This window comes from Pygocentrus nattereri, chromosome 24 (genome assembly GCF_015220715.1).
Source record: "Pygocentrus nattereri isolate fPygNat1 chromosome 24, fPygNat1.pri, whole genome shotgun sequence".
NCBI classification, from domain to species: Eukaryota; Metazoa; Chordata; class Actinopteri; order Characiformes; family Serrasalmidae; genus Pygocentrus; species Pygocentrus nattereri.
This window is the reverse complement of record NC_051234.1, coordinates 27796879-27813521: the sequence shown is the minus strand read 5'-3', so window position 1 is coordinate 27813521 and position 16643 is coordinate 27796879. Positions and strand designations below refer to the sequence as shown.

The following is a 16643-nucleotide window of genomic DNA, read 5'->3' as shown; positions in this document are numbered from 1 at the left end:
TTCCCGAGACGTCTGATTGATTTCACTTTGTGTATTATGTAAAAAATGGATCGATGGCTGGAAAAACGTGCAAGGCTGAGCTGCATTTGGAGCCCATGTGTCCTTGCTATCCACACTCCAGCGTCCCCAGCCCCCACAACCTCATCCTTCCCATACCTCTATGCGGAAGCGACAGATCGTGTGTCTATTTTTTTCTTGGGGTTTGTTTCCCCACCTGCTCCTGTCGCTCAGATAGAGAGAGCCTCACACAATCCCGGCAATAACACAGAGTGGAGCTCAGAGAAGTGCTGTGAAATGAGGAGCTGTGTTCTGGGCCTGTGTTTGGTGGTTTTGTTCTTCCACTTTCTGGCAGGTACGTCAATCTAATCAAACATATTCTAACTCAGCTCAGCTCAACAACTCACGTTTTTGACCTACTAACCGCATCCGCTCTGGTGGTTAAAGCTTCAAGCCTTTCCTTCTTCAAATAACCTTGATGTGCCATATATAGAGTACAGAATAACAAACTGCTTTACACATAAAATCAACTATGAAATGGTTTCATATTTTCCTTTAGGCTACTGTCAAACTGGCTGCGCAGCTTAAAATAGATTTGTGCTAAAGAATCTTAAAAACAAAGGCATCAAAGAAATGCTTTTCAGAGCAGTATGTCATAAAAGCACATCTGATTTCCTGAAAAAACATTTACTGCTTATTTAAAGCAGATACGCAAACACACAATACAGTGTAAAAATCAACCCCCTTACATTTACTGAATATCCAGTCTGAAGTCAATCGACATCAATCAGACGTCTCGGGAATAAAGTATCTACTGAATTTTCAATAATATTAGATACACCGATCAGGCATAACATTATGACCTTATTTCTACGCTCATTGTCCATTTTCTCAGCTCCACTTACTGTATAGCTGCACTTTGTAGTTCTACAGTTACAGACTGTAGTCCATCTGTTTCTCTGATACTTTGTTAGCCCCCTTTTACCCTGTTCTTCAGTGGTCAGGACCCTCATGGACCCTCACAGAGCAGGTACTATTTAGGTGGTTTTTTTGGGGACTGTAGTGCATCTCAAGAGTAAAAAGTTAAAAGTTAAATTAGAATAAAAATGTAAAATAATACGGGTCTGACTCGGCCTGCAGGCCATGTGTTTGACACATGGGCTCTACATCATCTATCTATGAAAAGGGACCACCAAAGGCAGCACAAAGCACATTTTGTTATACAGAGAATAAAGAGAATAAACTGAAATATGACATTCTTTGTCCATGTTAGTGCACAAGCCATTGAGTTAGAGTCACCACATGGGAGCTACCAGAGCTGCTTGAGTCACCAGAGCTCCATCTCTGTTGGCTGATTTGCACAGTTTTGTCCACACTGGAGTTTCACGCTGTACAACGCTGTGCAAACCTCACCTGCATGAACGGACCCTCCTTCTGCTGCTGCTGCATAAACTCAAGCTATCTAATTAACCATTGCTCTGCCTGTTTTTCCCTGTTTTGTATTCTAAAATTTTATATGCTGTTTGCTGTCCGGTGTCGACCAGAGGAGGATGGGTTCCCCTTTTGTGTCTTGGCTCCTCTCAGGGTTTCTTCCTCCTGCTTTGAGTTTTTCCTTGCCACTGTCGTCATTGGCGACGCTCATGGGGGCTCGGACCCGGATTTTTTTGTAAAGCTGCTTTGTGACAACACATGTTGTAAAAAGCGTTAAATAAACTTTGACTTGATAACTTGATAAGTTCTGTTTTTTTTGTTTTTTTTTGCAGAGTTGAAAATATTGGAAACATATTAAATATACAATATAAGGTGTGCCATAAAATTTTCAACTTAACTTTGCAGTTAAATTCAGCAAACAAAGAGTAACTGTGCATTAAAATGTACAAAACCTAGAGGATATATGGAGCCAAGACAAGGTGTGTGGAGTCAAGACAAGGTGTGTGGACTCAAGACATTATGTAGAGTCAAGACAGGGTATGTAGAGTCAAGGCAGGGTATGTAGAGTCAAGACAGCGTGTGTGGAGTCAAGACAGGGTGTGTGGAGTCAGTACAACTTATAAACTATAACTGGGACAGAATACAGAGGTGCCACTCCAGTGAGTATTCACTGTCTTTTTTTCTGAGAGCGTATATTTGCACCTCTCACACACAGGATGCAATGGCAGGAATGAGGAGGAACGTCTCATCAACCACCTGTTTAAAGAACGTGGCTACAACAAGGAACTGCGCCCGGTGCAAAGCAAAGATGAGACCGTAACCATTTATCTGGCACTGACGCTCTCCAACCTCATCTCTCTTGTAAGTGCACTGGTGTAGTCTACAATTAGTGGAGCATTTGCTTCTAATGGCCTTTTGAGTTCCCTTTTACAAAGAAATTGCCAGTGGATCTTTAACTGTGACTGATAAGGCCAACCTTACATGGTGAATCTTTCATGCAGCTGTGGTTCCTTGAAACCTACATGAAACTAAGGCTTCCTTTAACTCAGCTGCCACAGTTTCACCCGTCTCAACTGTTTCATGAAACTATTGAACTTGGAAATCATTACAGAACAAAGCGGTAAACTGTAAATGGATTAAATGAGCATTAAGTTTATGTAATTTTACAAGTACTCAATATGAACCTCCTCCAGCTGAGCGGACAACATCAACGGCATAGTCATAGAGTTTCTGAATGTCAGTATGGCAGTGAACCTCCAACAGCTCACAGCGTTTGTCGTTGGTATGAACAGTTCCAAGAAAAAGGTGCCACTCCCAAAAACACTGGATGCTTAATCAAGTATGGGATTTATCCTGTTTTAATTGGTATGTGATTGGTTTCTCGGCGCCTCACGGTTGTAAAAATATGGTGCTTTGAAATCAGATGAATCTTTTCAAATATATATATATATAAAATAAATACATATAAAAATACATTAGAAAAAAATTCCCCTCCATGGCTCTCCTTATCCAGAACCGAATTAAAAACACTTTTAAATAAATACTTTTACTTATTTAGTTTATGTGCATTTCTACTTATACTTGAAAGAAAATGTAATCCATACTCAACTTTCTTTTTTTACCACAGCACTTGTACTTTTACTTGAGTAAGTAACTTTTGTCCTTCCTACATTTCTGTATATAGATACAGAAAAAAAACAGCTGGTAAAACTAGGATAGAAAAATGCAAAAATTCAGATTACACCTCACAGAGGACTTTAAAGCTCAGACTCAGACACTGAATCAAAAATACAAGCTGCTAATTTGGCCATTGAATGCAGCTGTGCAACATTTAATAATGTAAAACTGTCAAGTTGCATAGAAATTACATTGCAGGCAACTCACAACATGCAACTAGTTGCATTAAAGCTTCAGCGTGTAAAGCCAGCCATAGGGATAAACAGGAATGTGTCTGAATGGAAAAAAGATAATGTGTGACGCTCTCCCTTTTATGGTGTAAGATAATGTTAATCATGCTTGATCGTCTACAACCCCAATTCCAATGAAGTTGGGACGTTGTGTAAAACATAAATAAAAACAGAATATGATGATTTGCAAATCCTTTTCAACCTATATTCAACTGAATACACTACAAGGCAAGATATTTAATGTTCAAAACGAATAAACTTTATTGTTTTTTGCAAATATTCACTCATATTGAATTTGATGCCTGCAACACGTTCCAAAGAAGTTGGGACAGGGGCGTATGTTGCTCCAAAACCTGTATGTACCTTTCAGCATTAATGGTGCCTTCAGAGATTTGCCAGTTACCCATTCCATGGGTACTAACACACCCCCACACCATCAGAGATGCTGCCTTTTGAACTTTGCGTTGATAACAATCCAGACAGTCCTTTTCCTCTTTGGCTCAGAGGACACGACGTCCATGATTTACAAAAACAGTGTGAAATGTGGATGCGTCAGACCACAGGACATTTTTCCACTTTGCGTCAGTCCATCTCAGATGAGCTCGGGCCCAGAGAAGCCGGCGGCGTTTCTGGGTGGTGTTGATATATGGCTTTCACTTTGCATGGCAGAGTTTTAACTTGCACTTAGAGATGAAGCGACGAACTGTGTTCACTGACAGTGGTTTTCTGAAGTGTTCCTGAGCCCATGTGGGAATATCTGTTACAGAATGATGTGGGTTTTTAATGCAGAGCTGCCTGAGGGATCGAAGGTCACGGGCATTCAATGTTAGTTTTCTGCCTTGCTGCTTACTTGCAGAGATTCCTCTTTTGATTATATTATGGACTGTAGATGATGAAATCCCTAAATTCCTTGCAGTTGCACATTGAGAAACGTTGTTCTTAAACTGTTGGACTATTTGCTCACGCAGTTGTTCACAAAGTGGTGAACCTTGCCCGTCCTTGCTTGTGAACGACTGAGCCTTTCAGGGATGCTCCCTTTATACCCAATCATGACACTCACCTGTTTCCAATTAACCTGTTCACCTGTGGAATGTTCCAAACAGGTGTTTTTTGAGCATTCCTCAACTTTCCCAGTCTTTTGTTGCCCCTGTCCCAACTTCTTTGAACATGTTGCAGGCATCAAATTCAAACTGAGTGAATATTTGCAAAAAACAATAAAGTTTATCCGTTTGAACATTAAATATCTCGTCTTTTTAGTGTATTCAATTGAATATAGGTTGAAAAGGATTTGCAAATCATCGTATTCTGTTTTACACAACGTCCCAACTTCACTGGAATTGGGGTTGTACATCTTCACGCATTTCTGCGTCAGTGTCCAGATGTTGGGGTTCAGCAATAAATTAAGTTCCAATCATTTTTAGTATTTTTCATTGTAAGCTGCTTTCCTTCCGTCCCACTTTGTAGCAATGACAGATTGGCACGTCTCTTTGTTTTTCACCATTTCTTGCTGTTTCAGTTTTCTCTACTGGCTCTGATCTCTCTAACAGAACGAAGCTGATGAAACTTTGCTGACAAATGTGTGGATGGATCACGTAAGTAAAGGATTCAAATTCTTACTATCAACAGAAATCTTAAACCAAAAAATCAAAAATCCCCATCACCCGAAAGCAGTAGCTCAACTGAAATATGTTTGGTGCTCTCTTTAATTTTGCACTGGAGTTGCGAGGCCATTGTAGCTAACAAGAAATTGACGTCTATGTCACATGAAATCTTTTCATTTGCCTCAAAAAATTATGAAAATGAGGCCAGCTTTATTTGGTCATAAGTGTCATATAAAAATGTGTTTCTCCAGAAATATCAGGATGTTTCCCCCAATAAGAAGAATCTTTTTAAACCATACTCTATGTAGAGTCCTTTGCTTGAGGTTCTGTAGAGAACCACCACATTTACCTGGCAACTTGTTTACCTCTGTACATTAAAACAAAACCAGATTTTTTTAGAATCAAATTTAGCAGCGTAACATTTTTCTATCATATTAAAATCTCATAACTTCATTCTTTTTAGGTTGCCTTTTTAATGCCATTCAAAAATGCCAGTTCCATTTACCTTGTGTGTACGTAACAAATATATATATATATATATGGGCTGGAGGTTAGGGAACCTGCCTTGTGACCGGAAGGTCACTGGTTCAATCCCCAGAGCCGACAGTCCATGACTGAGGTGTCCTTGAGCAAGACACCTAACCCCCAACTGCTCCCTGGGTGCTGCAGATTGGGCTGCCCACCGCTCCAGACAAGTGTGCTCACTGTCCCCTAGTGTGTGTGTGCTCACTAGAGTGTATGTGGTGTTTCACTTCACAGGTGGGTTAAATGCAAAGGTGAAATTTCCCCGTTGTGGGACTAATAAGGGTCACTTAATCTTAATATATACACTCACCAGCCACTTTATTTACTGTTCTATTGCTTGTTAACACAAATAGCTAATCAGCCAATCACACGGCTGCAACTCAATGCATTTAGCCATGTAGAGGTGGTCAAGACAACTTGCTGAAGTGCAGACCAAGCATCAGAACGGGGAAGAAAGGGGGTTTAAGTGACTGAACGTGGCGTGGTTGTTGGTGCCAGACGGGCTGGTCTGAGTATTTCAGAAACTGCTGATCTACTGGGATTTTCACGCACAACCATCTCTAGGGTTTACAGAGAACGGTCCAAAAAAGAGGAAATATCCAGTGAGCGGTCAGTTGTGTGGATGAAAATGCTTTGTTGATGTGAGAGGTCAGAGGAGAATGGGCAGACTGGTTCCAGATGATAGAAAGACAGCAGGAACTCAAATAACCAACCAGAATCTCTGAGGAACGTTTCCAACACCTTGTTGAAAGTGTGCCACCAAGAAATAAAGCAGTTCTGAAGGCAAAAGGGGGTCCAACCTTTTACTAGCAAGGTGTACCTAATAAAGTGGCTGGTGAGTGTATATATATATATATATATATATATATATATATATATGTGTATATATGTTACATTTACTTCTTAGTTATTGTCTTATTTCCTTCTGAATATTTGTTAAGAGTCTTGCGTACTTAATCTGGTCTGTTGGATAAATAAAACTCATACATAGTTCATACACAGCCCTTGCTCTGTAAATTGTTTGCTCTAATGTTATGTTTTGGTATTTCTTGTGAAGGATTTTATGGCCAGTTTCATTAAGTTCCCTTAGCAGTCTTTGTCAATTTTGCACGCTGTCTTGTGAAATTCTTATTTTCCTCTGTTATGACTAGGGCTGGACTGACTACAGACTTGCATGGAATTCGTCCGAGTTTGACGATATTGACATCCTACGTCTCCCATCTAGTATGGTGTGGCTTCCAGAGATTGTTTTGGAGAACAAGTAATCAGCCTTTTTCATTACAGTTGCATTCGTCTGCTTGACTTCATTGAGTCCAATACCATTTCACCCTTTGTCTCCTACCACTTGGGCCTTAGCTAGGCTTATTGTGTCCAAATATTTGTTGAGTTAGGGTTAGGGCGATGTGTTGGGGCTACATGGCCCTCCAAACAGAGTTTTTCAGCGTTGCACTCCAAACGGAGAGTTGAGAAAAATTTTCTCCCATAAAAAATTGCGATAACTATTGTATTATCTTATTTTGATGTTGTGTCGTTTCGTAACACGCATAAAAAATCACCAATAGCATGCTAATGTCTCGGCAGCTAGCTAGCTAACTTTCCTACTCCACCTTACATGATCCAGCAGTACCACTTAAGCTGGAACAGGAAAATTCAAACAGGAATCTGGTGAATAGCTGACTTCACCTTTGTATTACCAAAAAATTAGGGGTAGGTGATAACAAACAATTGCCCCCCTCTTTGAAAGCATGTGATGCCCTTAATGTAACTAAAGCCCAGCAGTGAGGACCTGAACTTTACCCTCCTCTGCTGTCACTGTAGACGGGCAGGGTCGCCCACAGAGCAGCGCTAGTAGCTGTTAATGAAGTGATGCTCTCTTTATTTGAGGGTCCCATTTCAGAGGGAAGACTTCAACCACTACCCCTGTAACTCAGTTCCAAGGGGTTAGGGTGACACTCAAAAACAAGGGGTAGGGATAAAAATAAGAAATAGAATTGGGCCTAATTGTTATGTTAATAAATCTTATTCTCTACAACAGCAACGATGCCCAGTTCCAAGTGGCCTACTACTGCAATGTGTTGGTGTACCCTGACGGATTTGTGTACTGGCTGCCTCCAGCTATCTTCCGTAGCTCTTGCTCCATCAATGTCAACTACTTTCCTTTCGACTGGCAGAACTGTACCCTGAAGTTCAGGTAGATGTGCCACATATTTATTTTATATATATATATATATATATATATATATATATATATATATATATATATATATATATATATATCCTGAGATATAATGCTGAATATAGAGTTACATATCAAGTTACTTATTGACACACACTGATTTGCAGAGGGAGGCAGTAGCTCGTTGCATTTACTAGGATAAATTACTAAGTTATATTCATGAGTAAAGAGAAAAGTAGTTTTCTCATTGGTTTGTGTGTTTAATTTCATTTTGTTGTGTTGGTGATAGCATGTGGACTGCTTTGTTATTGGCCACACTTCTGACTTATGGTTACACCTTTGACTTTGGTCACTCCTCTGACTCAGACCAAAAGGATCCCAAGTTACTATAAGCTACTTATAAGAGACATTTTCCCAGTTCCATGTTTGTTAATGCGGAAAAGTAAATAGTGCTAAACGGCTTCTGGTTGCACTGAAAACAATGGCTGATTTTCCCTGAAATCATTGCTGCAGTCCTGATGCACCAATAATTCTACTAAACAGCCTCGCCTGAGGTTCCACTCCATCAAGGTTAAAAATGTTCAGCTTTAGCTGAAAAAGCTCCACTCGTCATGTGTGACTTTTAACGAGGTAGCCAATCCAAAAGAGAGTAACACTGAGCTGTGGAGTGAATATGGGCGATACTATGATTTTATGATACTATGATACGACTTTGAGAACAAAGTTGTAATATTTCGAGAATAAAGTTGTAATATTTTGAGAATAAAGTTGTAATATTGTGGCCATAGGCTTTGCAAAGTGAAGGCAGCACCTCCTCGTATTAAATGAGGGTTGATGAGTTGGTCAGCACTCCCTGTCTCTCCTGCACATCAGCACCAGCCTATTATTAGGATTAGAAATGGCTGAAACAGCTGAGCAGGAAACTGTGTTTATCTAGAATAAAGAGCCAGGCAGACTCGGAGGAAACTGTCTGTCTGTGCTGTGGAAGCAGAATCGCAGGCAGGGTCGTCTAAACGGCTATCGGGGGCTACATCTCCCCACCATTTAAAGAGGGCATGAAGCAGCTGAGACCCGAATGCGTTATGACAGCCCCCCTACATTGAGCCCACTTTATTCTCCACATATTTTGACTTTTTTCCTCAAAATAATATGATTTTGTTTATCAAAATATTCCCAAATGTTTTTAAGTTTTGTGCGACTTGCTTTAGCCACGTCAAGCTAGCCTTTCTGCTCGCGTTAGAGGAGTGACCAGGCATGCAAACTGTTCTCCTATTAACCGCGCCGAGGCCGAAGGACGACTTTTGAGGGATGCTGAAAACTGGAGACCCTCCATGACGGCCCTGTTAAATGGTGCAGGTGGAAGTTACACTAACTATAACACTACTATTTACATCCGCATGTGATGAGGCAGTAACTGTGAAAAATGTCCATTGCTCTGTACTTTAGTATTTTCTTTTACTTTTACTCGAGTCATTAGTTCACCAAAGTACGGATGCTTTTATTGGGAGATGGGTTTAGACAATTTAGCCCTTTGCTGTTGATTTGATTAGTGAAAATAGAGAGAAATCAATCGTTGCTTATCCCAGATGTTTCACTGTCCCCAGCTCATTAACATACAATGCCAAGGAGATCAGCCTACATTTGAAAGAAGAGAAGGATTCAGACACAGAGAAGTACTACAAGGTGGAATGGATCATCATTGACCCCGAAGGATTCACTGGTAAGGATGACCGGCATGTCAAATCAACAGGTTTTTTCGGGTGCAACTGTAAGATTAGAATCAGAAGCAAAAATGCATTTAGGAGACGTTTGTCTTGAATTGGAACTGTAATCGGTGCGTACATGTCATTCACTGTAGGAACCTCGTGTCTCGTGACTCGTGTATATAAAAAGATATATATATATATAAAATATACTAAAACAACCATAAAAAGTAATGTGCAGCACAAAAATAATTACGTAAGATCAGATATAGGTAATATGCCGTTGTCACGTCCAGTGAATAGACCGAGTGACTACATACTGTAAACAATAGCATTTTGCTGCTGTCTCCAAAATGGTAACTTTACAGGAGAAGGAAAAAACATGCTTTACTTTTAATGTAAGTCAATGGAACAATCCTTCATGAAATTTACACACTATGTAAAGTGCAACAGTCGTATTCAAATTATACCAAAAACTGAAAAAATGACAAAAGTGGAGATACAAGTTTTTCATCCTTCAACAGCAATATGTTAATAGTTGTATCCATCCATCCATCCATCCATTTTCTAAGCCGCTTCTCCGTCAGGGTCACGGGGGGCGCTGGAGCCTATCCCAGCAGTCTTCGGGCGGAAGGCAGGATACACCCTGGATGGGCCGCCAGTCCATCGCAGGGCAGACACACAGACACAGACAGACACTCACAGACACTCACACCCAGGGGTAATTTAGCATGTCCAATTGGCCTGACTGCATGTCTTTGGGAGGAAACCGGAGAACCCGGAGGAAACCCACGCAGACACGGGGAGAACATGCAAACTCCACACAGAGAGGACCCCGGTCACCCAGCCGGGGAATCGAACCCAGGCCCTCCTTGCTGCGAGGCGACAGCGCTACCCACCACGCCACCGTGCCGCCCCTAATAGTTGTATATGCGTGTATAAACAAGTGGCAGTGCAATATGTGTAGATGCATGAACAAAAGTGCAGTGCATAGTAAAGAGTACATGTCGTTGGTGCTCAGTGAGCCTGTTCTGTCAGTAGTTCAGTATACAACAATGAACATGAATAATATTCTCTGTGTCCTGAATGGAAAGCATTTCTTTCTGATTTTAGCAGTGTTTCTTCATTGAACAAGCCTGCACCAGCTTTTTCAGGGACCAGGGTCCTTTCTGTGTGGAGTGTGCATGTTCTCCCTCTGTCTGCGTGGGTATCGTCCAGGTTTCCTCCGGTTTCCTCCCACAGTCCAAAGACATACAGGCAGGCTAATTGGACATGCTAAATTGCCCCTAGGTGTGAGTGTGTGAGTGAATGTGTATATCTGTCTGTCTGCACTGTGATGGACTGTACTGGTGACTTGTCAATGGTGTATCCTGCCTTGCACCTGATGACAGCTGTGTTAGGCTCCTGAACCCCCCGTGACCCTGAGGGAGAAGCGGCTTAGAAGATGTGTGTGTGTGTGTGTGTGTGTGTGTGTGTGTGTGTGTGTGTGTGTGTGTGTGTGTGTGTGTGTGTGTGTGTTTGTGTGTGTGTGTGTGTACCAGCTTTGTTATATGCATTGAGAAATTTAACTCTGGTTCAAAAATGAAGAAATTTCTACAATAAGACAAATGTTCTCATGTCTCTCTTCCTCTCCTCAGAAAATGGAGAATGGGAGATCATTCACAGGCCTGCCAGGAGAAACACTTACAAGAACATCCCCATGGACAGCAACAAGCACCAGGACATCACTTTCTACCTCATCATCAAGCGCAAGCCTCTGTTTTACATCGTTAACATCATCATCCCCTGTGTGCTCATTTCCTTTATGGCCTCTTTGGTGTATTACCTGCCTGCTGACAGTAAGTGCTATCTTCACTCACGACTTGGAGATCAAGTGTAAGACCACAAGTACCTCTTGAATTCTTTTAAAATTACTGTGAATATGAATAGCGCAGGTTTTCCATAACTGCTCCAATAGAGACTGAAATGCAGTTAATCATTGTTGAGATGGAGTTTGTGCTTGAAATACAAGTGGTTCATTATGATCCGTTCCCCAGTGTAGCCCAGAAGAGAATGGGTTCCTCTTTGTCTTGGTACTTTAATCTGTTTTTAACTGAAGAATGGAGAATAAATGAATGGTAATGATGCGCACGTGTCCCTTCATTACTTTAAAAAGTTTGCTTTCTAACCCCATTCAGGTGGTGAGAAAATGACCTTGTCCATCTCTGTGCTCTTGGCCCAGTCTGTCTTCCTGCTCCTGATCTCACAACGTTTACCTGAGACCTCCATGGCAGTACCTTTAATCGTCAAGTGAGTAACGCGAAGAACATCTTGCCTTAATATTGTCAAAAATTGCGGCAGTGTTAAAATAATGGGACATCAAAGAGAGGATGAAGACTGGTCTTGGATCTCGCAGGTATCTTATGTTCATCATGGTCCTGGTCACCGTGGTGGTGCTGAATTGTGTGATTGTGCTGAACCTCCACTTCCGGACCCCCAGCACACATGTCATGACTCACTGGACCAAGGAGGTTAGTATACTTAAGAAGAACTCAGCCCAGGGGTTGGCTACCCAAATGTTAAGAAGAGCCAAACCACCTTGGTAGCCACAACATTTTATGTCCATTTTACCGTCTTGGCTGTAAATGTGTTTCAGTAACTTTTAATGTGTTAGTATAGGCTAGCAAATTTAATATCAATGAAAACACAGAATTGCTTTGCTCTGCTTTAAGCTTTAGCTCAGCTATAGCCACTTTTCTCTCATCTCCAGCAGGAAATCTTTCCAAAAGTGAAACAGTTTCTTGTAAAATGTCTCTCAGCATTTGATTTTTTATGAGGTTGAAGTCAGCTTCTCATTCACCAGCTTCTTGTTTAAATTATCCCATTCTGGAATGAGGAAATCTGAATGAAAAGCTGGTAAACGAGAAGCTGACCGTAGCTTTGTGACATTTTAGTGTTTGACAGTTTATTGTTGCAGATTAAATGTATCAGGAAACCAACTGGAGTGCTTACAAATGCAAACAAGTCTATTTGACTCCAAATTACTAGCTAGGCCAGATTGTTGTCTGTGTTGCTATGTGACCAGCAGTCTGCATGCCAATCTTCAGGGTGAAATAGCAGTTATACATGAACTCCAATACCATTTACTGTTAACAGTGTGTTGAACGATCAGCAGAGCTTTATTTCACTGTAAAGGAGGTTCATTTTATTTTCCCTAAAAATCGGATTCTGCTGAGGAGCCGCAACAGGGCAGTGAAAGTGCTGCATGTGGTTCCAAAGCCACATGTTGCCGAACCCTTTCATAGCCTTTGCTGCAGTGAACTACTCTTCTACAGCTTTTTTTTACAAACATCAAAACTTTGCTACGGTTTTGGCTATGGGTTGTCGGGAATCGAAGAAAGCATAGCTGCTTCTGTCTGCAAAGGTAGGATGGCCCTCCCTCCCCCCTCACTCAGCATGTTGCTAGCCAACATGGGTGTCTGTTAGTTGATAGAACTGGCGATGAGTGTTCTCCTCCAAGGGTGTTGAGCTGTTGAGTGTGTTAAGCTGTCCAGTAACATTGTATAAGTGACCGTTTGAAAATGTGTAGTAGAGCTGAATTTCTCTCAGAGGAAGCATGTGCTACTTTCACCCTCCCAGCTTGGTAGCATCATGTGGTAGATGGAAACCTAACTACCTTACTAGTTTTCTTTTCTTAGTACAGTAAAACATGCCAAAATGATCGACTCTGTACTACTGATGTGGCAGACAGTGATTACACTGTAAACCTAAATTAGTTGACTTTACTTCAAAAAAACATGCAACTGTATTGCTTTGAAAAAAATAAGTAAAGTTACTTAACACATTCAATAACTTTCTCTATGCACATATAGATATAGATATAGTTATAGTTCATTTTTCATTTTCACTGAGCCACGCTTCTACGGCAAGTAAGGTTAACTCTAATGGCCCAGAAATTTTAAACGCTTTCCACTGAGCTGGCAGTGCTCTACATTATCAAGTTCTGCTTAATCTTGAATTAGTCAGATTAACTTGTATCAAATATTCTTCCTTGTGTAGCGTATTGCCATAAATTCAAACAACACCATTATATTAAAGGAGTTGTCTCACACCGTAAAGAAAAAATATCTTAGATAATAGTTCAAGTAGCTTAAGGCATATTTGCCATTCATGTTAGCATTCATGGTGACAGAGTGAGCTCATAAAGCTGAACACAAAACACCCTCATAGTGAAAATAACACAAAAACGTAAAACGCAACCAAACTTCATATTTAACATGAGAGTATTATAGAGATAATTACATTTATAATCTAGATATATAAAAATGAACAAAACTGCTAAGAATGCTGGGAAACTTTTGGGCAAAAGACTCCGTAGTCTGTAGGGCATATCCAAATGAACTGATCTTAACTCAATTTATCTTGATAACTAAAGATTATGCAAAAAGTAGAATATGTTACTAGATTAAGCACAGTTATTGTTTCACATAATAGTGTAAGTTGAAAAATGCTGGAGTATTCAATTAATTTAAGAATTATATTTCAGTAAAACTAAACCAGTATTACAAATTAAAATTTCAAAAGATGAGCACAGCCTTTAAGCCTAAAATCTCTGGCTCATTAAATATTAAGTCTTATTATTCAGTAACTACCGGGACTCCAGTGTAAACTGGTTGAGCTACTCTTAGGTCATAATGGTGTGTAATAAAGCCTTTTACTCACTGGCGTACCCTGGCCATGTAAGGGGTTAAAGCCTTTTATTATCATCAATTAAAATCAGTTCTTACTATTCAAAGTGGGGTAAGTGAATTGCCACCTTAAGGCTGCTTCATCACGATGCACTGCAGGTTTACATTGATTAACATCGGAGCAGGTCAAACATCCAGAAATTTCTAGATGCTAATGACTTCTTGTGCTCTTTTCCCAGTTGTTCCTTGAGAGATTGCCTCGTCTGTTGCACATGTCCCGTCCGGCTGAGAGTGAGCCCAGTTGGGAGGGGGCTCTGCCGCGGCGCTCCAGCTCCGTGGGTTACATTGCCAAGGCCGAGGAATACTATAGTCTCAAGTCTCGGAGTGAGCTGATGTTTGAGAAGCAGTCTGAAAGACATGGCCTGGCAACCCGTCCGACACCCACTGCAGGTCAGTCTTGCAGTAATCAGGATGTAAAGCTGTGCATGTGTAAGGCATGTGTTAAAACCTTTGCCCATCATTAAGAAAAGTCCTTATTGCAGCGTACAAGCCCAGCAATGACAATGAAGTGAATGAACAGTTGTACGGTGAGATGAAGCCAGCTGTGGAGGGAGCCAACTACATTGTCACGCACATGCATAACAAGAATGACTATAATGAGGTAAGGGCTGAGCTCAGAGGTGTGAAGTTTGGCACAGTACCAATCTTCTGTAGTGGCACAGAGATAAAATCTTCAGTTGAAGTTTGCTGTCATTTCACGATTATGTAATACAAAACTGTTCAAAAGTGTAGAATGAATGAAAAGAATGAAGTAAATTTAAAAAATAAATGTCTACAATGCTTTAAATCTGGAAAATGGCCTGGCCTTATGTTCACACAGCAGATAAAAGTGGCCTAAATCTATTAAACACACAAAATCTGAAATTTTCAATTGTAATTTGAGATGCTTTCATATGTGGTACTGAAATTTGATGCACATCCAACATGCGGCAATGCGACTCAGTCTGAGCAGCCAGATCATAATCCAACATGACATTCGTCATAATTACGTGCTGCTGAGACTAATAAACATTTGGGGTGATGTCGTTGTACCAAACAATCAGAAGAACCCTCCACTAGAGATTTTGAAAGACATGGTCGAATGCGGCCGCAGGAGAGCAAGGCTGCAGCGTCAAAGAACAGTTAAAAGTGTGAAAGCAGAGTTTAAAGAATCCGAGGACATGAACCAAAATGACCGCGCCCTTTTTACGGTGAGCTCGAACACATTCTGGGACAAAGAAGCTCCATGATGGCTCCTGTGATGCTGGTGAAGATGAAGCTGATCCTCCAGGAGTGACTGCTGTTTGTTGGCAGTTGTGATTGTTTACCTCTGGATGAACCACATGAAGTAGTGTGAAGCGTTGTTCTTTTGCTCATGCGGGTCGGTTTAGGAGCTGATCTGTTCAGACTGATGCTGCATTCAGATCACATTTAGAAGAAGCTAAACAAAAAGAATCAGATTTGGTGAGAAAATCAGATTTGGGCCACTTTTACCTGCTGCGTGAACGTAGTTCACAGGTGTGTCTAATAGAGTGGACAGTGAGCAATCAAACCCTGAGACATATAGGTGGTTGGTTAGTGTAGTGGGTATCACCTCTGCCTTCTATGCTGTAAACTGGGGTTCAATCCCCACCTGGGTAAGCTCACTACACTATACCAATAAGAGTCCTTGGACAAGACTCCTAACACCACCTTCGCCCACCTGTGTATAAATGATCAAACTGTAAGTCGCTCTGGATAAGAGCAAATGCCATAAATATAACGTCAAGAAATAAGTACAAATAATTAATGTATTATATAATATCTTCTTGTTGTTCCCGAAAACTTTATGAAACATTTTAAAAGTTAATAAAATTAACTTTATAAATAATTTTAAAAAAAATTCTGATGTTTATCTCATAATATTTAATTCCATACAATATATGCCTATAACCGGTTTGCATTGACTGGTTATGTATATGCTAATCACATTTGGACACAATTATATCAGGAAAAGGACAACTGGAGTGGGATTGCCAGGACAGTGGACCGCCTCTGTTTCTACATAGTGACTCCCATTATGACACTTGGAACCATCTGCATATTCTTGATGGGCATCTACAACCACCCTCCTCCACTGCCCTTCGAGGGAGACCCCTTCACCTACACAGAGGCAGACAGACGCTATGCATGATTCTGTTGCTTCTTATGACTAGTGCAGCTCCAAGCATATCATAAAGCATTGAACCTGGTTTCTTTATTTACATTTTTCTCTGCATGTATACTTGCAGGTTTGCATGAGTGAATTTCAGTGTGGTTTGATACAGATGTATGTGTATATTGACTGTTTACACCAAATAAACTTTCCTGGAAGTTGCTTTGTGAGAGCACATTTGTTTTTAAGGCTGTCCTGCCAGCAGTTACTCTACAAAAATAAACTAGAGAAAAAAAAAGTTACAAGTTCATCATAAAACCACAATTTGTGAACAATAAACTGTTTCATAACATTATTTCTGATGTCACTTCTTCCTTTCCCAATAGACGCTGATCAACCTCCTTGTTTCTACACTTACTGTCCATTTTATCAGCTCCACTAACCATATTGGAGCACTTTGTAG

At 40.6% G+C, this 16643-nt stretch overlaps 1 protein-coding gene across 1 annotated transcript; it reads left to right on the top strand.

Moving 5' to 3' along the window:
- The first annotated feature begins 248 nt into the window (after nucleotides 1–248).
- chrnd (cholinergic receptor, nicotinic, delta (muscle)) lies at nucleotides 249–16403 on the top strand. Its single transcript, XM_017724403.2, has 12 exons — nucleotides 249–352; nucleotides 2144–2289; nucleotides 4883–4927; nucleotides 6613–6722; nucleotides 7497–7652; nucleotides 9242–9357; nucleotides 10978–11178; nucleotides 11518–11629; nucleotides 11736–11850; nucleotides 14247–14457; nucleotides 14550–14668; nucleotides 16037–16403. The coding sequence occupies exons 1-12, from the start codon at nucleotides 295–297 to the stop codon at nucleotides 16217–16219; spliced, it is 1572 nt and encodes a 523-aa protein (XP_017579892.1). The 5' UTR covers nucleotides 249–294; the 3' UTR covers nucleotides 16220–16403.
- Nucleotides 16404–16643: the final 240 nt, after the last annotated feature.